The following is a 27664-nucleotide window of genomic DNA, read 5'->3' on the forward strand; positions in this document are numbered from 1 at the left end:
CGCTCGGCCGGACGGCAATTCATAGTTAAGGACGTGGCGGCGCCTCTAAATTAACCAAACTCTAGCTCTCCCAAGTCCCTACACCAATCAAGCACATTGTCATGGACGCTAACCGTGACTCCAGCCTCGCCACCGGCGACGAGCTCCTCCAAGCGCAGGCCGAGCTGTGGAACCACGTCTTCGCGTACACCAAGTCTATGTCCCTCCGCTGCGCCGTCGAGCTTGGCATCCCCGACGCCGTCCACCGCCGCGGCGGCTCCATCACTGTGCTCGACCTCGTCGCCGAGCTCTCCCTGCCCCCCTCCAGGACGCCCTACCTGCGCCGCCTCATGCGTCTGCTCGCGCACGCCGGTTTCTTCGACGCCGGGTCAGCGCCAGACACCTACGGGCTCACCCTGCTCTCACGCCTCCTCGTCTCGGCGCCCGGCGCGGGGCAGGGCCTCTCGCCGTTCGCGCTCGCCATGTTGCACCCCATCGTCGTGTCCCCGTCCATGTCGCTGGCGGCGTGGTTCCGCGCGGCCGACGACGCGGCGCGCGTGCCGTTCGCGACCGCGCACGGCGGGCGCGAGTTCTATGCGGTGGCGAAGGAGAACCCGGAGTTCGGCGCGGCGTTCAACGACGCCATGGCATGCGACGGCCGCTTCGTGATGGACCTGATCGTGCGCGGCCACGGGCAAGACCTGTTCCGGGGGATCGCCTCGCTGGTGGACGTCGGCGGAGGGTCCGGCGCCGCCGCCAGGGCCATCGCCGCCGCGTTCCCCCGCGTCAAGTGCAGCGTCCTGGAGCTGCCGCACGTCGTCGCGAGCGTCCCGCCGGGCGACGGGGGCGTGGAGTTCGTCGCCGGGGACATGTTCGAGCGCGTCCCGAAGGCCGACGCCGTCCTCCTCAAGGTTAGGCCTAGGCGCCTTCCTCGGATCATGGACGAACTTGACTGATCGATCACATTGCGTTTTTTACTTTGGGACTTCTGTTCGCAGTGGATTTTGCACGGGTGGGGGGACGAGGAGTGCGTGAAGATACTGCGGCGGTGCAGGGAGGCGGTGCCGGCAGGCGGCAGGGTGATCGTTATGGACCTGGTGGTGGGGTCGAGCCCGGCGGACGCGAGGGCCACGGAGACGCAGCTGCTGTGGGACGTGATGATGATGGGTGTGGTGGGGAGCCCGGAGCGGGACGAGCGCGAGTGGCGCAAGATATTCGACGACGCGGGATTCAGCGGCTACAAGATCCTGGCCATCCTCGGGATCCGGTCGGTGATCGAGGTTTACCCTTAGATTTCTCTCTCTCTCTCTCTCTCTCTCTCTCTCTCTCTCTCTCTTGCGAGGAACCCTTAGGTTTCCTTTTGTCTCTGGTATTGTGCTCACTGCGAATGGACGCACTAGAGGGCCAAGGGGTCTATGGTGGCTTCTGGCCTTTTCTTTGACCAAAAATCGACGACGAAAAGAAAAAGAATCAATCAATCTATGATGGCAAAAGGGGCGCCAGCGGCTACATGGCATTTCAGTTTTTTTCGGTTTCCTTCTGGATTTCTTTTACGTTCCAGTGTTCCAGCAAAATTTGTCATTTGTCTGTGTTTACCAAAACTGTCATCATCGTGAGTATATGCAAAAACTGCCATCATCTTCTCCTGCTTCTGCTATCAAATCTTGTTAGGAGCTGATCAAATTAACCTTTTATATGCCATGCGAACAAATACTGATATTCGATGTCCCTATGATGCGGTATTGATTAGACTTGTTGAAGGTCAAGAAACGTGAGCACCAATGTCAAATTTAGCACTTGAACCTAGTGGCACTGATAGAGAGTGAACCAAGTATAAGAGGGGGCTGATTGCCCAATTAGTTAAGAAACAGCCCCTCAGCCTTTGCTAACCCATGAAACATGGCTAACTAAGGGCATCTACAGCCGGGCGTCCCAAACACTCCTCAAACGCCCGGGCGGACCACCTGGTCACTGACCGGTCACGAAATTTCAACCTAGTCGGTGCCCTCAAACGGGCCTGAGACGACCGGGCTGACCGGCACCCCTCATATCCAGCCCAAATATGGGGCAGATATGGGGGTGCACGGGCGTGCCCGTCACGTCGGATCCAATAGCCCGCCCCCATCCCAAATTGCACCAAATCCACCCTCCAGAGCTGCCGGATCCATTTAATCTCTCCTCTCTTCTTCCTCCTCCGCGCCGTCCGTCTCGCAGCTTCGCCGCCAGCTCCGGCAGAGCAGTCCGCTCTCTCGTCCTCGGCATGGAGGACGTCGTCGCCGGCCCGGACACCACCACGATACGTCCGGCAACTCTCTGGCTCCACCTTGCGCTTGATGTGTTCGACACATTGACTGGCCGGATTTTTTATGATTTTATTAGGGAAAACGATGGATTCCGATGCTTTGTCGGACGAGGAGTATGAACCGACGGAGCTTGATCAAATGATTCAAGATGAGTTCTTCGATTCCTCGGATTCGGGCGAAGAAGTGGACATGATCATGCTCATGAGCATGTAAGAGAAAATGGACCAGCAAGTGGAGCATATTCTCAACTTCAAGGGCTCAATCAAAGGGAGAAGAGTGATCAATCGGGATAGGGTGTCCGGAGCAAAGCTACTGCACAAGGATTGTTTGCTCCCAAGCCTATTTTCTCGGATGATCCATGGTTTCGTCGCCCTTTTTGCATGCGGAAACCATTGTTTTTGTGCATTGTGGAGGGAGTGGAGGCACACGATGACTACTTCAAGCTCACAAGGGATTGTTGCGGGCAACTCTCTTTCTCTGCCAAGCAGAAGTGCACGGCTGCTCTGAGGATGCTTGCACTTGGTACTGCTGCAGATGCCGTTGGTGAGATGGTCAGGATGGGGGAGAACACATGCCCGAAGACTACTGTCAAGTTTTCTCATGTCGTGGTGGAGGTGTTTGGACCTAAGTATCTCAAAGAACCAAATGTGCAGACACGAAGAAGTTTTTGGCTATTCGAGAGGCCAGGGTGTTTCCAGGAATGCTCGATCAATTGATTGCATGCATTGGCAATGAAAGAACTGCCCGAAAGATTTGGAGGGAATATATCAAGGTCACACCAAAGAGGCCACCATCATACTAGAAGCGGTGGCATCACATACTTATGGATTTGGCATGCTTTTTTTGGAATGCCGGGTTCTCACAACAACATCAACGTGCTTCAACGATCTCCGGTGTTCTGGAGGCTTTGCAATGGGGAATCTCCGCCGTGCAACTACACCGTCAACGGCCGAGACTACAACATGGGATACTATCTTACCGATGTCATCTATCCTCAATGGGCGGCGTTTGTGAAGACCATATCCGAATCGCATGGCAATAAACAGGGCCACTTTGCAACAATGCAGGAAACGGCTAGGAAGGATGTGGAGAGGGCATTCAGAGTGCTTCAAGCTCGTTGGGGAATTGTTCGTGGGGCTGTGATGATGTGGGAATCAGAAACTTTGTGGCAGATCATGACATGTTGTGTTATTTTGCACAATATGATTGTTGAGGATGATGGTGATGGTGTAGCCCAACCAATGATTTTGAAGCACCCGGAGAACAAGTTAAATCCCGGAAGATCAAGATGCAGCTCGGCTTATGAACTTTCTGCATATGCATCAGAATCTTCGAGGTCGTCAGATGCACATGTAGCTACTCAACGATCTTGTGGAGCATATGTGGACCCACAATGGAAAACAAAGAGCTTATGTTTGAGTTGTGCACTTCAAATATATTTTATGTAAACACTATTTATGTTCGGTACCAACATTTGTTTATTTACTGTGACATTGGCTTGTATGATCGACTTGCATGGATTTGCATGGATTTGAGAGTCCGAATTTGAGATATGTGGATGCCGGGAGCGAAATATGAGGGCGTGTCCGCATGCGTCCGCGAGCGTATAGGGGGCCGGATTTGCCAAGTCCGGCTGTAGATGCTCTAATAGGTCATATATCTTGTGAAAAGAGAATTGTACCATCATAAGGGGTGGCCAAACCCGGGATTGTCCCCAAGAGGCTCCGCCAGTGCCTGGTGAGCTGGTTCCACCACAAAGAACCTAACCATCTGAGCTAGGCTCAATTCGGAATGCGCATTGTGTTATCTTAGGTGTCAACTAAATAACCCATTATTGATGGGCTAATCTTATCAGTTTGGGGGGAATAGAGGTAAAGATGGTTAAAATGTGTTTTTCCCATTTTAAAGTCAGTATATTGGAAAAAAACTTCCAATCTATTCATCAACTGTCGCAAAGAACACTAGAAGTAACAAATTACATCCAGACCTATAGACCATCTAGCGACGAGGCGAAGGCGCGTTGCCGTCATCATCCCTCCCTCACTGAAGTCTAGCAAATCCTGTTGTAGTAGACAATCGGGAAGTCGCCAAGCTAAGATCCAACAGGACCAACGCACCAGAACAACAACTATCACGGATGAAGAGAACCATAGATCAGAAGGATTCAACCTATAGACACACAAACACAGACGAGCGAAGATCGGATCCATGCCGATCCAACAAACACCGACATTATCCCGCATGATCCGCTGGAGACACACCTCCACACGCCCTCCGACAACACTAGACACGGTGTGAGGACGGGGCCTAGACGGGGAGAACCTTATTCCATCTTCAAGGAGTCGTCGCCGCCTCGCCTTCCTAAGCAAGACACCAGACCTAACCGAACACAAACAAACATCTAAAAACAGAGCAGCCCTCCCACTACCATGGCCCTAAGGCCATAGGGAACAAGGCAGATGGCGCGAGTGCCGATGGGGGCGGAAAACTCTAAATCGCCTAGCCGTCGGAGGGTTGCAAGACGAACACGTATGTACAAATCATGTAGAAATTGTGTTTTTGTTTCTTCATGTATATTTTGAATTTGGATTTGGTTTTTTTAAGGATTGTACACACAACACACGTCTTGTGAACATTCACACATTTTTGAAACATGATATCATGTGACATGCCTCATACAGGTAGGGGTAAGAAACAACAGCATGGAGCTAGGGGTTGAGCATTTGATATGCCGCAAACCCTATTCGGCAAATTCTTCGTTGATTTTACATATTTGTTTGTACATGTATAAAAATGTTCACCCGGTGTCATAAAAAGGTGTTTGTCTAGTACAACAAATGTGTAATATTGTCTCGGTCGACTAAAACTATCTGAAGCTTAAGTATTAAGGCATGTGGTAAGTAATCCAAAGCACTATTTGAAAATTAAATATTAAGGGCATCTCCAACGGCATGCCATAAAATGGACACAATATTTATCTACAGACATGTCCGGACGCGTCTGCGGACACATATATGCGGCCTATACCTCAAATGTCTGCCTCTATTATCTTCAAAAATTTATCCGCCAAATAAAGACGCTTTCCGTTAAATAGAAGCCGCTTTTTGCCAAATAGCACGACGCGTGATGGCTTTTGGTTGGCCAGGCCGCTTTTTGCCAAATAACACGACGCGTGATGGCTTTTGGTTGGCCAGGCGAACGTCCAGACTCCGCAAACCTCCCACAACTACATCTTGTTTGTGAAAATTTGGACGCACATATTGTCTGTTCTCAGAGCTGAGTATTTTTTTTAGAGATCTCAATGTTAACAGAGAGCTAGGAAATTCTCATATGACATATACTTGGCAAAATTGATGGTTTGGTCAATGGACTGAGCTTTAAAATATTCAAAATCTCTCCGTCTAACACTACTGTAAACGTTGCCGTATTGGACAAAGATAAGGCAAAAACACGAAATAGGGTCCATTAGACACATAGCATAAATTAAGTACTAGCGGTGATACAGGCATGTCCAAGGAGATAGCAAATGAAGGTTCGATACAGATACAGAAGCGACACACATAAAATAGTCTAAAATACATATAGGGCTGTAGGATTGGATGGACTAGAACGACAAGTAGTGTGCATCAGGAATACGGCTGGGACTAGAACGACCGAGGGAAAATGCTGACTGTCCCTGGGGTGATGCAAGGAGTGGCAGCTGCATGCTCACATGCATATTCACCGAAGGTCCCTGAATGCGCAGACTGATTATTAAAGTTTCTTAGAAAGAGCACTGCAAAGTACTTGGATCATACTGGAATTGGAGTGGCATCATATTCCCAGGGGAGCGGCGCAGAGGGCATGAAGAGCGCCGGGGGTAGCGCGGTTGTATCCAAACAAGTCTAGCATCCGCGGATTCTGACAGTCGGCTTCATGGCTCCCTTCCTTGGCACAGTCTTCTTCCGTTGGCAACATCTTCTCAGTCAAGGAAAACCCGAAAAGCATGCAACTCGTTCTGGCAACCTTCCTTCCATCAGACCCAAGCTTAGCAGCGCCATCACCAGGAGACTTTGGAATTCCAAATTGGTTAAGCTGGCTGCCATTCGCAGCTTCTTCGTTGCTCTTGCTTGCCAGCCAAAGCTGTGGTGGAACCGCTGCGGATGAGGGCGAAGCCGCCTCTGCTGGCGGCGGAGTAGACAGGGAGAGAGGATACCCCTGAGCTGCAGATGAAAACCCTCCGTTCATGGCAGACGAGGTGCGCATGTAGTTGTACAGCCCATATCCCCCTTTTGCGGAACATGTATCAGACACAATTCCTTGGAACAGAGGAACCGTCTGAGAAACTTCTTGACCTTGCAAGACCTCCGGGAACCCAACGGATTCACCGAAGCCTACAGGTTGGTAGGCGAAATAGGGGCTTTGAGGTGGAAACCTGCTTGCTGGACCACTCAGCATGCAGCTTCGTGTATTAGCAAGGAACCCCGTACCATCAGAACGCCTGAATTCTGTGGCGCCACCTGGCTGAGGAGGACATGTAACACGATGAGTTCCAGAACCCATCAATTCTTGACCTTGCAAGACCCTGGGGAGTTTATCAGCTCCCACGGAGTCCGGACGACCATTTCCATCTACAACATTTTATGGCCAAGTCAGTTAACATATGGTTAAGAATCGTAGAATACCAAGCATACGTGGTTACCTACAAAACGTCAGCACTGTGCCGTGGGAAGTGGGAACTTACACAGAGTTGGGACGTCCACATTGCCCTGAGGGCACAGTTTAGTTCGTTTAGAACTGGATGCTGACAGAGACTGAGCAATAGAGACCGAGCCACCAACTATCTCGATCTCCCACGGAGATAGTCTATTTTGGCTATTACAGTCTGTGCCATCCTCCCATCTTACCTGAACAAGAGGGTATCATTTCAGTTCACAGATTATCAGTGAACCAGACAGCTATAAATTAATGCTTGATATAAAAGCTACTTAATGCATCTTCAGTGATTCTACAGCTAGAGCAAATTTGGACATAACTTCCTATTATCAATTCATTTTCTAAAAAGACATTTTCATCACCATGCTATGTTTTAAAAGTACCCCTACCCAAAGGATAAAATCTAAATAATAAAATGCTATGTTTTGATTTTTTCCCTCCTATCTTTGTTTTTTCACCACTTTTCCTTGAAAACCGTCTTAATTGTCCCACCTTATATTGACTTACCAAATAAATTTATGTTTTCTTTCGTAAGCCAATAATTATCATTAATAAATCGATATATGATAATCTAATTGATCGCGCTATTACTCTTGGTACCAATGAAGATTCATTCCAAAATAAGGCTGATTGGATCGAGTTGAAATGCATGCGTAAAATATACGACAGCTCGTCTCCAAAAATCATGCTAGAGTTTTTCACATCGTCGATAGATCATTATAAACAATAAGATCGGTTATTAGCTATGAAAAGCCAAGCTTAGTTAAACAATACTAGTATTAGCGTGGAACTTGAGAAAGCAATGGAAAATGACACCAAAAACTTCATTATTATGGCTATAAGCCCTACTTTAATCAAAACATAAATTCTTACTCCCTCCATTCCAAAATAATTGTCGTGGTTTTAGTTCAAATTTTATAAACATTTATTTACACAATCACATTAATATGGGCAGGTAAATCACGGGCTAAAATACTAGAATATTTATATCCCGTTGCAATGCACAGGCAATTATCTAGTATCTAAAAAATTGCATTTCAGGCTTATGTGTAAACACTATTTTTTTGGTAAGGCAAGGTGGATTGGCAAGTCTCTGTGCATAAATTTAAGGGTGAGTAAACCTGAATGTGAGGATGTATCTTACAGCACATTGTGAGCACTTTCAACTTTTTCAAGCCTCATTAGAGCATTTTAAGTCAGATTCATGGTCAGGCAATATATAAGGCCCAGAAAAAAAATTCAATTATCTAAAATACTGCAAGGCAGCACGAAGATAATGGCGTTCTGAATTGCTAAGACCTAAATGCTTAATGCAATCGACTGAAATGCCTACCAGCAGGCTTTTCCATTTTGAACCAGTCCACCTAATGGGGTCTACATCATTAATACCTGTAATCATTCCAGATCGCCTACAAAACAGGAAGTAAAACTCAGTACATATTGTACATAACAAAATTTTAGTTGAGTTTAAAGGGACAGACCTCTCATTAACATCTTCACTCCCGTACTGAATCTTAAACCTCATTCCAATACAAAATGGACGATTCAGGCTCTTCAGGAACTTCCAGTACGGAATAATAAATTCGGATGCAGCAGCTCTGTAGAGAGTTTAATAAATTCAGGTTCAAAGTCTGTATGTACATGTTTTATGCTCGCCCAACCTAAAAGGAATAGCTTTTCTATGGTTTCAGTGAACAGGTTTCACTGTCCTTTTGTAGTTACACATTATAATGTATTTTCTTGATGAACAATATGACTTATATATGTGCTCAAACTAAAAACCTACAAATACAAACAGGGTTGTATCATACTGCTATTTTTAGCGAGCACCAATAACCTCCTTGTTCACCATCATCACCACTATACTACTTAATGTATGGGAAGGCACTGTGTTAATTAATAGCACCAATAATGTATCATCCAGAATTATATGTCCAATTTTAGGGCAACCTTATACTACTTAAGAATGAAAATTATATGCTTAATTAACAAACCTTGGATTGTAACAGATGTGAAAAACACTTCTATGTTTCAAGGAATTAGCCACAGCAGACAGTGTGTGTATCTTTGAGCTGTTGCTATTGAAAGCTTTCAGAAGGGCCTCATTTTTAAGCTGAATGGCTCTCCTTACACCAAGTCGTAGTTCACCATCATCACCACTATAAAAGGGAAAACACTTTATGAATAAGAGAAATAAGGACAGAAAGATTTAAAGTTCATCATTGTTCATTTGCTTACCGGAGAAATAAGACTGCATCCCCAGAGACAAGTTTCTTTTTATTGACAAATGAACTCCATCCAGTCGTTAAAAGATGCCTACGTGGTTGACCTGGAAGCAAAAGGACCATTTTCATAACATCACACATGTACCTTGCTAGAACAACAAGATGCTGATATATTTGCTTCAAAATCAGAATAAATGATACTGCAGAGAGCAGTTTGACCATTATTTTGAAAAAAAAATGTAAGGCGCTGTGTTAATTAATAGCGCAATAAACAGAAAAAATAACGTAAGTTGCAAATGCATAATCTAACTCATATTAGTAGTAAATTTTGGGCAGTGTAAATAAACCTGCTCATGAAGCATAAGATGTGGTGCTGGGAAAGGTTACCAAGGGAACTTATGCCAGTTCATCAAAGGGCTAAACAGAAAAAAGAGAACAATAACAATGCCCAGCTTACAAAAAAGAACTACCTGTGAGCTGAAAGTGGAAATTTAGAGTTGAGGCTACATCTTCCATATATTTAACAATGCTCACTAAAAGAGTCCTCCCAAATTATACTCCCTCCATCCCAAAATAAGTGTCTCAACTTTGCACTAGCTCTAGTACAAATTTGTACTAAGCTCAAGACACTTATTTTGGGACGGAGGGAGTATTAGGTATGTGTGTTTGAAGACTAAAATGCAGTCAGAGAGTTTTCTTCAGTGGGCTTTCTTTGCCTCCAAATAAATGATTAGATGGAAATATTATACATAATCTTCCAACTGAAGCATCAAGTGTAACGTTTACCAGCAACATAGAAATAATACATAATGCAAAAAAGAGCATTGCATACTCCTGGTCAAGCACTGCATTCAGCACTGATCTCACCTCTATAGATATGGCGGAACCTCCACTTCGCTCCATGCAAATCCTTTGCAACAAGCTCTTGGGAAGGCCTGATCTGCTGGTAGTCCTAAAAAGAAACAATATAATTAAAGTGGTTAGAGGCGCAATCCAAACCATGAGAACAAGGAATCATTTCAAGAGCCAAATGGCCCAAATAAAATTTCCAAACTCATTCACCAGTGGAGGGAAACAGTCCTCTGCAGCACGGCGGGGAACAGAGAATCCCCCGTGTGTGCTTGTGTCAGAGGCCGTTAGTGTCTTGCAGAACATGTGCAGCATCCGGGACTTCCTTTCTCCATCGCCATCCTCCATGTCATCTTCCCCTTCAAACCTCCCACCTCCCATGTTCTTCTCAAAGACCTGAACCAATCGAGAATGTGCGGTTTTGATGCATCCGACATGTCCATAGGAACAATCGACAGTTAAAATTCACAAGCAGAATATTCCATTTCTCTCCTTTCTAGAAGAGAACGAGCAAAACCCAGATTACCCAGAAGTTTGTCATTTGACATTGGTAACTTAAGTATTCCTAGTTAGCTTTTTTTTTCACAGCAAGTATTCCTAGTTAGCTTAATAGGCCTAGGCATGCTAAATCAAGGCACATTGTACTACGGAAGGCCTTCCGTTTATTCAGACGCATGCAGTAAATGAAGTACTCCGTAGCTAAATGATGTGAGAAATTGCTAAAAACGACACATGTAGTAAACAAAATGTAGGCATTATTAATTACACTGCATCATTGCAGCACGCTGAAACCTGAAAACCAACCGAAGCAGCCACACATTTCACCTCACACCCCCAAAATCCCATGGAAAAATCATGGGGGCACACACACACATGAATCCAGCAAAGTGACTGGATGGAGCAGCATCTGTTCTTACCTCGCCCTCCGCAACCAGAGCCAGCCGCGCGTAGACCTCGTCGGTCGCCGGATCCGCCTGCAGCACAGACACACGCGCGACCCCGGTCACCAGATCAGCACGACAGCCAGCACAGGAAGAGGCCAAAAACGAGCAATGACACGAGCAGCAGGGCGTGCTCCGGAAGACTCACGCATAGCTCGACGTCCACCACGCGGCACGCCACGTGCGGCGGCAGGGCCACCGGCACGTCCCCTCCGCCGCCGGCCGCCGCGAGGTGCGCCTGCGGCAGGTAGACGACCGCGCTGCCCCTGCGCGGCAGCGCCACGACCGGCCCCGCGCAGGCGTGCCACAGGTCCCGGCACACCGACACCGCCGCCGCCGCCTTGCCAGGCTCGCCCGCCGCGTTGAGATCGATGCCCATGGCGCCCGCCCGCAGCCCAGCCGTCCCGTCCGGAAAAGGGGGGGCGCGGTTAAAAGCAGGCGGGCGAGGAATCAACCGCGGCCGCGGGGAGGATGTGGGAGCAGCAGGATGTGGAGCAGGAGGAGGGCCCCATTAATGCCCCCGAGGACGTCGCTCTGCAGCCATCTCCTTGTTGTTCTAGCCCCCCGTCCCCATGCCGCCCTGCCCGGCCTGCACCCCCTCGATCTCCTCCTCCCCTCCCCTCCCCTCCCTCGGCTGCCGCGCGCGGAAGCAAGGTCGCTGTTGGGGTGCTGTTCCTGCTGCCGCTGCCGCGTCGCTGTGGGCTGTGGCTGAGCCTGAGCCTGCTGGGGACTGGGACACGAGTCGCCCACGATTTTATGACGCGGGCGTGAGGCGTGGGGCGTGGGCGTGCCTGGGGACGGATTGGGCGGGGCTTTTCCGTCGTCCTTGGCCGCTCTCTCAGGACTTTAGTGGCACGGCGCGGTGCGGTGCTCTGCTCCGCTGCCCGCCCGCTCAGTGGCCACTGCTCGCGGCCGCAGCGGCTGCCGCTTTCGGAACCACTGTTCCCCCACCAGGAGGCCACCGCCAGGCCCAGGCGCCAGCGCCTCGGGTAGCGAGCGTACAGCGCCCTGCCTGCCACCGTACCCCGTCAGCCGTCACCAACGGTAGCCTCCTTACCCTGTCTGTCGTCACGCCACGCCTTTTTTCCAACGGTGCTGAACGAAAACGTCCGTTCAACCTTCGTTCTGAACAAAGTCAGACGCCCGCCTTGTGAGCTCGAATTTATCTACTACTATGTCCGTAAGTCTGGTTGTGGATGGACACATGTGGCTACTTACTTACGTGCGTGCGTGCATGTGGTGATGGTGGTGGCGTAGGAGGACGGCTGGCCGTAGGTGATGAAATGAAAGCGTGCGTTTATGGCCCTGGGGCCTCTCCTCTACTAGGACAGGTGGTTCGGTTCCTACCTATCCATGCATCCATCTCGGCGCTGTCGTGTCGCGGCACGTATCAATGCGTGCGCCCGTCGTCGATCCGCTTCAATGCTAAGCATGCAGTCGGCCGATCTGACTGAGTGGCTGACTGACTCTGCTCTGCTGCAATCAGTAGCCGATAAGCACGCAGTGATTGCCCGCCCCCGGGCTCACGGCCACAGTCACAGTCGCAGTCGCAGGCCTGCCCGTTTCATCTCCTCCCGGCGGAAGACAGGGAGCTGTAAACGACTGGAAACCGGTCCGTCCAGCTCCGGGCAGCGTCGCAGCGCGCCAGGGCGTGGTGCGGTCAAACTGGAACAGGCCGTGCCGTGGCCATTTCCCTGCTGCGCCAGCTGCTTGCTATTTATAATCGTGTGCCCATGCTAGTCCAGTCCAGTCCGTGATCAGGCACGGCAGGCTAGCTCATCAAACCTTTTCCTTCGATTTAAGAGCAACGCGCCGATCCAAACAGACCCGCATTTTGTTCGCTTTTTGTTGGTTTGAACTGGCTGCCCGTTCATCGTCCGTCTGTGTCGACCAATGCATCCAACCGGCTGACCCAATTTTCATCCGCGCAGGAAACAGTTTAAAAAGAAGACCCGCGGCTAGAATCATGCCAACGGCCATAACATCGCCCAGAGTTCATGCCGGTGGCCATGCCAACAGCCGGCAAACATGCAAGCCTCCAAAAAACATCACACAGTTCATGCTGGCGTGCTTGCCAGCGACCGACACACATGCCAGCACACAAAAAATGGGCGGGAGTTCAACCACGCCATCTCGACTATGGTCATACCGGCACGCTTGTCGACATACAAAAAGATGGTGCTCTTCATAATAGATCAATAATCAAGTTTGAGCATATCGGTCTGCATCTTCTCGAACCAAGGCCTCTTCCTCGGGAATATCGTGCTTAAGTCCACCTTCATGATCTCCACCCCCTTCAATATGGAAGAGAGCGCCACTTCTTTTGCTTTGGTTGGCTTTCGTTGCCTCGATCGAGCATCTTCGCTTGCCTCTTCACCTCCATCTCGAACTTCTTTGCTTGCATCTTCGCCTCCATCTCGAGCTTCTTGCTTTATATCTCCATGCAGGTCTTTATTTGCTCTTCTTTGTCTTGCCGACGCTTCTCCTCCCTTGTATCCTTTTGGGTCATTATGCCTTGCAAAGTTGCTTGCAACGCAATCGACGCCGCATCACGCTTGTCCTCTACCTTGGAGTTGGTCTTTCCCCGCGGTCGCGGCTTCTCTCCCACACCATGCTCCTCGACGGCTTCCAGGCCTCCACTCTTCCGGAGGGCCACATATTGCTCCTTGAATTTCTCGTCGCCCTTTATGACCATCCAACAATAGGTGAGGGTGGACGGCTTGTTCCCATGTTGGGCCTTGAATGCTTCCAAAGCTTGGAATGCCTACAAATGAAGACAAGAATGCATATTCATATGGGTAACGGTCAGGCAAGCATGAAACAACAAAAACGAAGGTGGAGGAATGTATACCATGTCTTTGATGCCGAAGCCACTCATGGGACGGCCTTCGATGCTCTCAAGGGTGGCACAAAACTTATTGCACTCTTGTTGTATGACCCTTCGACGCTTTGAGAGGGACACCCACCCACGCTTGCTCTCCATCTTGTATGGCGCGAACTTCTTGCACTCATGAAATTGGCGATGAACACTTAGCCAAAAGGTTGGTGCCTTTTGCTCGGCGCCGATCTTGGGGTCTTGTCCAATGTCTCTCCAACATTCACAAAGGAGTTTGTCCTCATCCTTTGTGTATGCCTTCGTCTGAATGCTTTGGCGCTTCTTGTTTGCATTGGCCTGGGTGGCGAGCTCGTCGGCAAAAAACGAAGACCCCCCCTCGATGTCCACTTCATCTTCTTCCACTACAAAATTCGGTCTATTTAGTGACAAAAACTCTGGTGACGAAACAGGAAACGTCGCATAAAATCATTTTCTGTGACAGTCCACCGTCACGAGGTGTTTTCCTCCCGGAGAAGGGCCCTAGCCAACTTTCGCGACGTTCCGGACTGATTTTTGGCGACGTATTGGGCCGTGGCTATGCTTGTCCATTTTCTGGGACAAGTCTCAGTGTCACAGTTAATGTTGGTGGGTAATTTTTTTGTAAATGTAAACTGAAAAATAACGAGTAATTGTTTTTCAGCTAACTCATTTAGCGGGATCTCTTTTCATAATAGCGGGAACTTGGAATTGGGATCGTCTGGTTCCCTCCTAACAAAGGGAATTGGGATCGTCTGGTTCCCTCCTAACAAAGGAATTGGGATCGGTTTAGGGCCCTCCATCATACCACGCCCCCAGAAGCTAGTCGAGAGGCTTACACGGCGAGGTGAACGTGGCTTCGAGGGTACGGCGAGGTGAACGTGGCTGCGAGGGTACGGTGAGGTGAACGTGGTTGCGAGGGTACGGCGAGGCCACGCGCCACAGTTGAAGGGCGAAGTCACGCGCGACAGCTGCAACGTCAAACAGGGGCAATTTCAGGTGAGATCTGTTTACTGAAAAACATCGTAGCAAATATTAGGTCGTTCTATTTACTTTTCATGTTGTACAGGCAATTGATCGTGGTTGGATTACTCATGGAGCGGTCCTCACGCCACCATACATGGTTGGCGTGAATCAGTTTATGGAATTCGCGCCTGCTCACAACAACGAGGCCGAAGATGTGTTGTTCCCATGTAGAAATTGTTGTAGTGGGATCCGTGAACTATTGGTGTTGTCAGGTGTCATGTAAATATCATTCGTATGCTCAGGTCCTATACAATGTGGATCTATCATGGGGAATCAGGGTACATCGATGCACGCAATTGTACTGCCAATGCTGATGGTTATGAATCAGACGACTCTGATGATTTTGAGTACCAACAATCTATGTTTGATATGGTGGGAGCTCTAGTGGATGACATGGGCAGAACAACTGGAAATAAAGAAGATGCATCTGGTGGGTTGGACATTTTTAAGAATCTCGACGAAGATGCGATGACACCCCTTCACAAGGAATGTGGCAGTATGACACGGATGGCATTCATTATCAGGGTGCTTCATATCAAAACATATACGTTTATGACTAATAAGACATTCAATATGCTTTGTCAGCTGTTGAATACTGCTTTGCCTAAGGTGGACTTTCCGAAATCTTACGCTGATGCTAAGAGAGCTCTTTCTGATCTTGGTCTTGGATACCAGACAATTCATGTATGCAAGTATGACTGCATTTTGTATTGGGGACTATGCTAATTGTACTCACTGTCCGCACTATGGTACATCAAGGTGGAGACACGTCGATGGGAAGAAAAAGGTTCCTCACAAGATCCTTCGATACTTCCGATAATCCCACGGTTACGAAGTTATTTTTCTTTGAGGGAAATAGCATAGCACACCCGGTGGCACAAGGAAAAGAGGGTTCAAGAGGCTAATCTAATGAGGCACCCCACTGATGGCGATGCGTGGAAGTACATCGATGAAAAACATGAAGGATTTACAAAAGATGCCCGCAACTTGAGGTTAGGATTTGCAACTGGTGGATTCAATCCCTTTGGACACATGAGCAGTCACTACTACAGAATGGTCCTAACGCGATGCGTTAATCGCAAACGATGGTGTAAGAAAACCGTCAAAAATTATACGAACTGTTTGCGATGGTGGAGACATCAAACACGATTTAGAATAGAGTTGTGTGTGCGATATGTGGCATATGGTTGGTCCATATGAACTGTTTGTGATGAGCATAACAACATAAACTGTCAGCCAGATGAGGGTGTGTGCGATATATGGCATACAGTTCACTCAGATAAAATGTTTGTGATTATTCAACACAACAGAAACGGTCAGCCAGATCAAGGTGTGCGCGATATACGCATACAATTCACTCGGATGAACTGTTTGCGATGAGCCAAGACAACAGAAACGGTTCAACTTAAGAAGATGTGTGTGATACGCGTCAAACAGGTCCGCATCAAAAATATGTGCGAAGACCGATAATAACACACACGATTGTTGCTAATAAGCCGTGTGTGTTGTGGGCAAACGCTTGCTAGTATACAATTGACAGCGATTGATGAAATCATCACCGGTGGGTTCCCTAGTTTACTCCGTGTGCGATGTGATTTACTCTGTCTACAAAAGAATGATATGTCTCCATCGTATCTACTTTTCCAAACTCTTTTGCCCTTGTTTTGGACTCTAACTTGCATGATTTGAATGGAACTAACCCGGACTGACGCTATTTTCAGCAGAATTTCCATGGTGTTATTTTTTTGCAGAATAAGAAGTTCTCGGAATGACATGAAACTTCACGGAGATAAGTTTTGGAATTAATAAAAAATATTGGTGAAAGAATCAAGTGAAGGGGGCCCACACCCTCGCCACAAGGGTGGGGGCGCGCCCTACCCCCCCTGGGCATGCCCTCCGATCTTGTGGGCCCCCTGGACCTCCACCGACCTCAACTCCATATATTCACGTTCGGGGAGAAAAAATCAAAGAGAAGGATTCATCGCGTTTTACGATATGGAGCCGCCGCCAAGCCCTGTTCTTCCTCGGGAGGGCAAATCTGGAGTCCGTTCGGGGCTTCGGAGCGGGGAATCCGTCGCCGTCGCCATCGTCATCATCAACCATCCTCCATCACCAATTTCATGATGCTCACCGCCGTGCGTGAGTAATCCCATCGTAGGCTTGCTGAACGGTGATGGGTTGGATGAGATTTACCATGTAATCGAGTTAGTTTTGTTAGGGTTTGATCCCTAGTATCCACTATGTTCTAAGATTGATGTTGCTATGACTTTGCCATGCTTAATGCTTGTCACTAGGGCTCGAGTGCCATGATTTCAGATTTGAACCTATTATGTTTTCATGAATATATTTGTGTTCTTGATCCTATCTTGCAAGTTATAGTCACCTACTACGTGTTATGATCCGGCAACCCCGGAGTGACAATAGTCGGGACCACTCCCGGTGATGACCGTAGTTTGAGGAGTTCATGTATTCACTAAGTGCTAATGCTTTGGTCCGGTACTCTATTAAAAGGAGGCCTTAATATCCCTTAGTTTCCAATAGGACCCCGCTGCCACGGGAGGGTAGGACAAAAGATGTCATGCAAGTTCTTTTCCATAAGCACGTATGACTATATTCGGAATACATGCCTACATTATATTGATGAACTGGAGCTAGTTCTGTGTCACCCTATGCTATAACCGTCGCATGATGAATGCCATCCAACATAATTATCCATCATTGATCCATTGCCTACGAGCTTTTCACATACTGATCTTTGCTACTTTACTTTTTCGTTGCCACTGTTACGATTGCTACAAAACTGCTACTATTACTTTTGCCACCGTTACCGCTACTTCCATATTACTTTGCTGTAGATATTAAGTCTTTCAGGTGTGGTTGAATTGACAACTCATCTGCTAATACTTGAGAATATTCTTTGGCTCCCCTTGTGTCGAATCAATAAATTTGGGTTGAATACTCTACCCTCGAAAACTGTTGCGATCCCCTATACTTGTGGGTTATCTTGACTCTTTTCTGGCGCCGTTGCCGGGGAGCATGGATCCATTCTCTAAGTCACTTGGGATTTATATCTGTCGATCACTATGAGGAATTTGAAAGATCAAAGAACCAAGATCTATCCCTCAACTACGAGGGGGGGTAAGGAACTGCCATCTAGCTTTGCACTTGATTCTCCTTCTGTTTTGAGTAAACGTGCGACACCTACACCTGCTATTTATTCCGATATGTCAGATGTTATTGATGATGCCACTTCTGCCATGCATGATGCTTATGATGAAACTACTTCTATGCTTGATAATACTGTACCACTAGGTGAATTTCTTGATGAACAACTTGCTAGGGTAAGAGAGAATGAAATTACTGAAACTGATGATATTATTGAAGATGATGATTATGATTCTCCCCCTAGATATGATTTGCATGTTGTTCCTAAGGGTTATGTTATGGATGAAGAAACTGCTAGAGACTTCTTTGCTTGCAATGATAGAGAAGATCTTAAGAAATTGTTAGCTAAGTTGAAAGAAAAATCCTTGAATGCTAGAATGAAATATGATCCCGCTTTTGCTACTTCACCTATTTTTGTTACTGATAAGGATTATGAATTCTCTGTCGATCCTGATTTAATTACTTTGGTTGAATCTGATCCTTTCCATGGTTATGAATCTGAAACAGTTGTGGCACATCTTACTAAATTGAATGATATAGCCACCCTATTTGCTCATGAGGAAAAAAATTCACTATTACTATATTCTTAAACTATTTCCTTTCTCGTTAAAGGGTGATGCTAAGTTATGGTTTAATTCTCTTGCTCCTGGTTGTGTGCGTAGTCCCCAGGATATGATTTACTACTTCTCTCAAAAATATTTCCCCGCTCATAAGAAACAAGCTGCTTTAAAGGAAATATTTAACTTTGTGCAAACTGAAGAAGAGAGTCTCCCACAAGCTTGGGGGAGGCTTCTCAAATTACTTAATGCTTTGCCTGATCATCCTCTCAAGAAAAATGAAATACTTGATATCTTTTATAATGGACTAATCGATGCTTCTAGAGACCACCTGGATAGTTGTGTTGGTTGTGTTTTCAGGGAAAGAACTATTGAGCAAGTTGAATTGCTATTGAATAATATATTGAGTAATGATAATGATTGGACACTTCCTGAACCAACTCCTAAGCCAACTCCGAAGAAAAGGGGTATTCTATTTCTCAGTCTTGAAGATATGCAAGAGGCAAAGAAATCAATGAAAGAAAAAGGTATTAAAGCTGAAGATGTTAAGAATCTACCACCTATTGAAGAAATACATGGTTGATAACCCGACACAGGTAGTAGAGGTAAACTCTCTCCGTAGGTTTGATGAAGGTGATATTCCTCATAATAAGTCTGCCAGTCAATGCTTGGATGAGTTCGATAATTTTATTGTTAAACAAGGAAATTTCAATGCTCATGTTAGTAGACAATTGAAACGTAATGCTTACATGCTTGACCACTTGGGTGATTATATGAGTAGAACTATTAATGATCTTAAGCTTATTAGTAAACATGCTTCCATGGTTACAACTCAAGTAGAACAAGTACTTAAGGCACAAGATGATTTGCTAATGAGTTGAATAGTAAGAATAATCATAATGTTGTTAGGGTTATGAATAGAGGTGGTAAAATGACCCAGGAACCTTTGTGTCCTGAGGGTCATCCTAAAAGAGTTGAGCAAGATTCTCAGAGAATTAATACTGATGCACCTAGTCCTGCTAATAAAAAGAAAAAGAAAACTGATAGGACTTTGCATGCTAGTGAACCTGCTATAGACACACGTGAAAATCCCAATATATTTCTATCTGATGCCGAGGCACAATCTGGTGATGAACATGAACCTAGTGATAATGTTAATAATGATGTTCATGTTGATGCTCAACCTAGTAATGAAAATGATGTAGAGATTGAACCTGCTGTTGATCTTGATAACCCACAATCAAAGAATCAATGTTATGATAAAAGAGACTTTGTTGCTAGACAACATGGTAAGGAAAGAGAACCATGGGTTCAGAAACCCATGCCCTTTCCTCCAAAACCATCCAAGAAAAAGGCTGATGAGGATTTTGAGCGCTTTGCCGAAATGATTAGACCTATCTTTTTGCGTATGCGTTTGACTGATATGCTTAAAATGCCTTCCTATGCTAAGTATATGAAAGATATTGTTACTAATAAAAGAAAGATACCGAAAGCTGAAATTCCACCATGCTTGCTAATTACACTTTTAAGGGTGGAATATCAAAGAAACTAGGAGATCTAGGAGTACCAACTGTACCATGCTCCATTAAAAGAAACTATGTTAGAACTGCTTTATGTGATCTTGGAGCCGGTGCTAGTGTTATGCGTTTCTCTTTGTATCGTAGATTTGAATTGAATAAGTTGACACCTACTGTAATCTCTTTGCAAATGGCTGATAAATCAACTGCTATACCCATCGGTATTTGTGAGGATGTGCCTGTTGTGGTTGCAAACATTACTATCTTAACGGACTTTGTTATTCTTGATATTCCCGAGGACGACAGTATGTCGATCATCCTTGGTAGACCCTTTTTATATACTGTAGGAGCTGTTATTGATTGCAACAAAGTCAATGTCACTTTTCATGTTAATGGTAATGAGCATATGGTACACTTTCCGAAGAAACAACCTCAAGTTCATAGTATCAATTCTATCGAAAAAATTCCAACTATTACTATTGGAGGTTTTGAATTCCCTCTACCTACTATCAAAAACAAATATGATATTGTTATTGTTGGGGACATACATATCCCCGTTGAGGTAACCTAGTGTTATTCGTAAGTTCTCTGGTTTCATGTCATTCAGAAGAAGTTTGTTAATAAGACTTGATCAACCTTGTTAATGGATTCCTTTTGATGTGCATGAGATGGATGAATTTATAAAGCACAACTCTCTGTAACCATCTTCTACTTTCTGTTATTTAGATTAAATAAAGAAAAATAGTATTTTCTGTCTGCTTCTGAATTATCCATGCAATAAAAAATGTCCCAAAAATAAAAGTTCTCCAAATGCCCTGAAAATTTAGTACGATTTTTTATGCAATATTTAAGAATTTCTGGCACTGAACACACACCAGGGGGCCTCACCAGCTGGTCACAAGGGTGAGGGGCGCGCCCCTGACCTTGTGGGCCCCACGTGGCCCCTCCACTTATTCCAGCACCCATCCACTCCTTCCTCCAGAAAAAATCACTCCATAGCTCAAACTCGTGTTCTTACTCATCTTGCTGCCATTTTCGATCTCCTTGCTCAAAGCTCCATTCACAAAACTGCTTTGGGGGATTGTTCTTCGCTATGTGACTCCTCCAATAGTCCAATTAGTTTTTTGTTCTAGAGCTTTATTCATTGCAAATTTTTGCTGCTGTGGTGACCATGTTCTTGAGCCTACATGTCAAATTTATATGGTTCAAAGTGGTTTTGATGCATGTTATAGCCTCTAGGCACTTACGGGAGTAGTCACTATTAATTTTGTTCACTTTATTTTGAGTCACTAAAAAATTCAGAATTTTTTTAGAGAAAAATGTCTAGGAGAATGTACCAAGGTGGTTTTTCAAGGAAGCAAGCACTAAGGCGAAGCTCAAGTGAAGCCGTGTGAATGGCCGTCAGATGAATTTATGGATCTTGCAGGTTTCAAGGATGAATTCTATGCCTACATACAAAATGCCGGCCTCGAGGACTTCTTATTGGACAAGTGCTTACAGTATTATTATCTCACCATTCCTTTGTGCAGAGGCAAATGGGAGATATTTTATAATTAGAGGGGAGGCAGACGAGTATGAGAGAACATCGGAGGTTGCTCGCCTCCACGCTGCAGCCCTTCAGGCAGTAGCTGATGCATCTCAGTACAACCCCGACTACAACTTTGGATATCCGCCAGGCCAGCCATGGGCGTAGACCAACTTAGGTCAAAAGCCTAAGCTTGGGGGAGTACGTATTTCTCACCGACATAACATTCATGTTCACACACTCATTCTAGTTGTCGGTGTTCATACTTTTTCATTGTATTATCCATGTTAGTTTATTTGTTTTTCTCGCTTTCTTCTTGTGTGTTTGAAAAACCTTAAGAAAAACCAAAAATTTAGTTGTAGTTAGTTTACTTTCTATGCATGCTTAGTAGTAGTATTAAGAGAAAACCCAAAAAGATTTCTCGTTCTTCTTTTGCTTGTTGGGAGCTTTCCCGTGTAAATAGTTTTTCTTGTTCTTGTTTTATTTTCTTCAGAAAAACAAAAACTCCAAAAATATTTTAGCGTGTTTCTTTGAAATTCTTTTCTTTTCTTTGGGGGTCGAGAGGAGAAGACCACGATGAAAATGTTGAGTGGCTCTCATATGCATTCTTGTTGATCTAACAAAGAGCCCATATTACCTTGTCTTCTCCTTTGTATAAATGTTTGCAGATTCCAGCTTAGTCCAATGCACGTGCACTATTATTATTATCCACACCGTTCGGTCGTGCGAGTGAAAGGCAATAATGACGATATATGATGAAATGATTGGGATGAAGAAAAGCTGGTATGAATTCGACCTATCTTGTTTTTGTAAATATGATTAGTTCGTCGTTCCTGATTCAGTCTATTATGAATGCAACATGTTTGCAATGACAATTAGAGATTATAGTTACTCATGCCATGCTTAATTAGCTAGGAGTTTATAATGGTTTACCTTGCGTGCCAACATGGAAATTAAAATGGTTGTGATGTAGTATGATAGGATGGTATCCTCCTTTGAATGATTCGAGTGGCTTGACTTGGCACATGTTCACGCATGTAGTTGAAACAAAATCAACATAGCCTCCATGATATTTATGTTCATGGTGATTTATATCCTACTCATGCTTGCACTCAATGTTGGTTAATCTTAATGCATGTTTATGACTATTGTCGCTCTCTAGTTGGTCGCTTCCCAGTCTCTTTCTAGCCTTCACTTGTACTAAGCGGGAATACTGCTTGTCCATCCACTTCCATAAACCCCAAAGTTGTTCCATATGAATCTGCCATACCTTCCTATATGCGGTATTTCCCTGCCGTTCCAAGTAAATTTGCAAGTGCCAAACTCTAAACCTTCAAATGAAATTCTGTTTTGTATGCCCGAATCGCTCATGTACCAACTAGGGCTGTCCATATCTTCCATGCGAGGTGGGTTATTCTCACGATGAGTGGACTTTGCTCATCATTCATGAGAAAATGGCTGGTAACGGGGATGCCCAGTCCCATGCTCAAATCAAATAAAAAATAATTGCAAACAAAACTCCCCCAGGACTGTTGTTAGTTGGACGGTACCCGTTGTTTCGGACCAGCCGTGGAGTGTGCTTGTTGGTGGTGGAGGAGTATAAACTTTACCATTCTGTTTGGGAACCGCCTATAATGTATGTAGCATGGAAGATACCGAGATCTCTTTGTTTTTATGTTGACAATGAAAGCATACCGCTCAAAATATTATTTATTTCTATTTTCAAAACTCGAGCTCTGGCACCTCTGCAAATCCCTGATTCCCACTAAGAAAGGCCTATCTATTTACTTTTATTGCTGAGTCATCATCCTCTTATAAAAAGCACCAGTTAGAGAGCACCACTGTCATTTGTATGCATTGTTATTAATTTATATTGAGTACGACTATGACTGGATCTCTTTTACCATGAATTACAATGTCTAGTCAGTCCTTGATCTTCAGGGGTGCTCTGCATTTATGTTTTGTGGTCTCAAAAAGGGCTAGCGAGATACCATCTTGTTATATCATATCATGATTGTTTTGAAAAGTGTTGTCATCCGAGATTTATTATTATTGCTCGCTAGTTGATTATGCCATTGATATGAGTAAATGTGAGACCTAAATATTATTGTGAATATGGTTAGTTCATAATCTTTTCTGAAAACTTGAATGCTGGCTTTACATATTTGCAATAACAAGATCAAACAGAGTTTGTAAAAGTTTTTCTTTATCACTTTCAGTTTGTCAACTGAATTGCTTGAGGACAAGCAATGGGTTAAGCTTGGGGGAGTTGATACGTCTCCATCGTATCTACTTTTCCAAACTCTTTTCCCCTTGTTTTGGACTCTAACTTGCATGATTTGAATGGAACTAACCCGGACTGACGCTGTTTTCAGCAGAATTGCCATGGTGTTATTTTTGTGCAGAATAAAAAGTTCTCGGAATGACCTGAAACTTCACGGAGATAAGTTTTGGAATTAATAAAAAATATTAGCAAAAGAATCAAGTGAAGGGGGCTCACACCCTGGCCACAAGGGTGGGGGGCATGCCCTACCCCCCCTGGGCGCGCCCTCCGACCTTGTGGGCCCCCTGGACCTCCACCGACCTCAACTCCAACTCTATATATTCACGTTCGGGGAGAAAAAAATCAGAGAGAAGGATTCATCACATTTTACGATACGGAGCCGCCGCCAAGCCCTGTTCTTCCTCGGGAGGGCAGATCTGGAGTCCGTTCGGGGCTCCGAAGAGGGGTATCCGTCGCCATCATTATCATCAACCATCCTCCATCACCAATTTCATGATGCTCACCGCCGTGCGTGAGTAATCCCATCGTAGGCTTGCTAGACGGTGATGGGTTGGATGAGATTTACCATGTAATCGAGTTAGTTTCGTTAGGGTTTGATCCCTAGTATCCACCGTGTTCTAAGATTGATGTTGCTATGACTTTGCCATGCTTAATGCTTGTCACTAGGGCCCGAGTGCCATGATTTCAGATCTGAACCTATTATGTTTTCATGAATATATTTGTGTTATTGATCTTATCTTGCAAGTTATAGTCACCTACTACGTGTTATGATCCGGCAACCCCGAAGTGACAATAGTCGGGACCACTCCCTGTGATGACCGTAGTTTGAGGAGTTAATGTATTCACTAAGTGCTAATGCTTTGGTTCGGTACTCTATTAAAAGGAGGCCTTAATATCCCTTAGTTTCCAATAGGACCCCGCTGCCACGGGAGGGTAGGACAAAAGATGTCTTGCAAGTTCTTTTCCATAAGCACGTATGACTATATACGGAATACATGCCTACATTATATTGATGAACTGGAGCTAGTTCTATGTCACCCTATGTTATAACCGTTGCATGACGAATGCCATCCAACATAATTATCCATCATTTATCCATGCCTTCGAGCTTTTCACATAGTGATCTTTGCTACTTTACTTTTCTGTTGCCACTATTACGATTGCAACAAAACTGTTGTTGTTACTTTTGCCGCTGTTACCGCTACTTCCATATTACTTTGCTACTAAATACTTTGCTGCAGATATTAAGTCTTTCAGGTGTGGTTGAATTGACAACTCAGCTGCTAATACTTGAGAATATTCTTTGGCTCCCCTTGTGTCGAATCAATAAATTGGATTGAATAATCTACCCTTGAAAACTGTTGCGATCCCCTATATTTGTGGGTTATCAAATAACAACATATATAACCAAAATAAACATCCAATTACATAAGTGACTATACAAAACATTCGCACACACCTCAATAAACAATTAAATGCATTCTAAACTAGGAGAAACAATCATCTACTTCTTGTGACGCTGCCACCACTGCTCTGTGGCTTGACGATCCCTCGTCCGGGGCAGGACGAAGGCACTTCCTCATGTCAATGATCCACATGTACATCCCGTAGCTTGTGTACGCATCCTTGGCCGCGTACTTGACGTGTTCTTCATCCAGTCTCTGCTCCCAGACACTATGCCAGGAGATCTTGTCCTTCTTGCTCTCATCCTTCATATTCATGTAGTAGGGGTCGATGATTGCCGAGGCAAGGTCAACCAGGGAGTCCTGATTGTTCTTCGTGTTGCCCCAGACCGTGTAGTGGTCACAGATATCGACAAGATTCTGGCAGGCCAAGCCCGAAACCTTGAGCGCTTTTAGATGATTGTTGGTGTCAACCATAGCGAAACTGCAGTCGAGGCTGTTGATAAACTTGACGAAACGCTTGCAAGGCCTTGTGGCCAGGTGGTAGTGGTAGACGAGGACTTCATGGCGCACACACAACTGGGCTACGACAACCTTCTGATCATCCCGGTACGACCGCTGGTGAACTCGAGGTCGAAGCCGACCACTTGGTACTTGTCCTCAGTAACAACTGCTCTATAGTGTGGATGGACCTCTCCACCGAGACCGACCCATTCGTGTACACCACCGAGAGGTCCTTCCCCCTCACGTGGGTGTCCACTACGTGAGGCGTGGTGAAATGCTGCCCGTTGTCATCGTCAGCTGGTGGGAGTTGTCACAGCTTGATTTTTGGCCCTTTTCTTTTTTATTTGATTTTCTGAGATTTTTGCTTGAGTTTTCTTTTTCAGTGGCTATGTGGTCTGGAAATTGAAGAAGATGACCTCTTCTTTATTTCCAGAGTGGCTTGTCATCCTCTTATCCATCCCTAGACCTTTCCATTTCCATCTTGGACCAACCCCAATATTCTTTTCCTTGGGAATATTCCTTTTTCTGTTAAAGGAATAACCCAATTTGTCCTAGGTTGTGAAGCAACCTATATTTCCATCACTCCAAAAATTCCCAAATAATTCTCATAAATTGTTTGGGTCGTATCTTCCTCAAATATGGCAAAATATTTCATTTGCCATGTTCCTCATCATCCTCAATTAATTCCTTTCCTATTTTGTCCTGAATGGTAGTTTGTTAAGCAAGTGCCATTTACCTTTGCCCAATTGACCCCAACCTTTTTGGACATCTTTTCCAGTCCAAATAATTGCCTCATGCCAAAATTCAACTCCATTTTCCTAGTGAATATTCCTAAGCAGTTTTTCAAAGTTCCAGTCTGAGGGAATGGTTTGTGAAGGAAGTACTAGCTAGGATGGTCCAAATGAGTTGAAATTTTGCATGGTCCTTCATATCATCATATAAAAGCCCTCCTCAAGATTTGAGCTCATGCAATGCATCCATGTGAGCTGAGCATCAATTCTTTCTTCCTATCCAAATTTTCAGTTAGTGAAGCAAGTATATTTGATATTGCTCCATTATTGCTGAAAATTTTCCTAGGCCTTATCCTACCTATTTAACCTCTCTCCACCAATTTTGGGCTTATTTCATCTATCCATTTCCCCTCAGGATTTTCCCAAGTTTCTGTCCAGAGAGGTGCTGTATGAAGGAAGTACCATTTTGGCTTGGCCAAATGGCATGAAAGTTTTATGGCACTCTCATATGACCAAATAACCCTGCCATGATCATTTTCAGCTTAATTCATCACTCCTAGTGAGTGCTTCTTCCTGTTTTTGATTCCAGACCAGATTAATTAGTTGTAAAGCAACTATATTAATTAGTGGTTCAAATCCCTCCAAACTTCACAGGATTCTTGTCCTTCCTATCCTAAACACCCCAGACAATTCATTTGGCTCCAAGCTCTTCTCTGTTGATCACTGTAACTTGATTCAGTTTGATACAACAAACTTCAGTGGAGTAATCCCATCAATCCAGAGCCCCTCTGCTTGATCCACCTCCTCCCTCAGTCTCAGTGATGTAGGGACTAATCACCAGACATCTCACGGCAGCCTCTGGAGTCTTCTTGATGCCAGCCTATGCAGTGACCACCGTTTTGGCATGCACTGGCCGCATCCAGAGCGTCTTCTTGCTTGGGCCCCTCCTCTGCTCGGCGTCTCAGCGAGCACGGGCATGTCTAGCATGTTCCCCGCGTCGTCGTCGTCGTCCTCCTGGAGCCATCTCCCCTCCGTTTTCTTCCCCGGTGAGTCGTCACCATCGCCGCACAGTTCCGGCCTGTGACCACGTCGTCTTCCTCGGCCGTGTC

The 27664-nt window shown here is 45.5% G+C and overlaps 2 protein-coding genes across 2 annotated transcripts; one reads left to right on the forward strand and one right to left on the reverse strand.

Annotated features, from left to right (window-relative positions):
* On the forward strand, window positions 1-1395 carry LOC109760740 (trans-resveratrol di-O-methyltransferase-like). Its single transcript, XM_020319545.3, has 2 exons — window positions 1-890; window positions 978-1395. The coding sequence occupies exons 1-2, from the start codon at window positions 102-104 to the stop codon at window positions 1269-1271; spliced, it is 1083 nt and encodes a 360-aa protein (XP_020175134.1). The 5' UTR covers window positions 1-101; the 3' UTR covers window positions 1272-1395.
* A 4343-nt stretch (window positions 1396-5738) lies between these two features.
* LOC109760735 (auxin response factor 3) lies at window positions 5739-11889 on the reverse strand. The gene is made up of 10 exons (XM_020319541.3): window positions 11141-11889; window positions 10969-11025; window positions 10265-10447; window positions 10070-10154; window positions 9216-9306; window positions 8972-9136; window positions 8459-8575; window positions 8311-8386; window positions 7006-7168; window positions 5739-6892 (listed from the first exon to the last, which is right to left on the reverse strand). The coding sequence occupies exons 1-10, from the start codon at window positions 11369-11371 to the stop codon at window positions 6096-6098; spliced, it is 1965 nt and encodes a 654-aa protein (XP_020175130.1). The 5' UTR covers window positions 11372-11889; the 3' UTR covers window positions 5739-6095.
* Window positions 11890-27664: the final 15775 nt, after the last annotated feature.

The sequence above is a fragment of the Aegilops tauschii genome, chromosome 3 (genome assembly GCF_002575655.3).
Source record: "Aegilops tauschii subsp. strangulata cultivar AL8/78 chromosome 3, Aet v6.0, whole genome shotgun sequence".
Lineage (NCBI taxonomy): Eukaryota > Viridiplantae > Streptophyta > Magnoliopsida > Poales > Poaceae > Aegilops > Aegilops tauschii.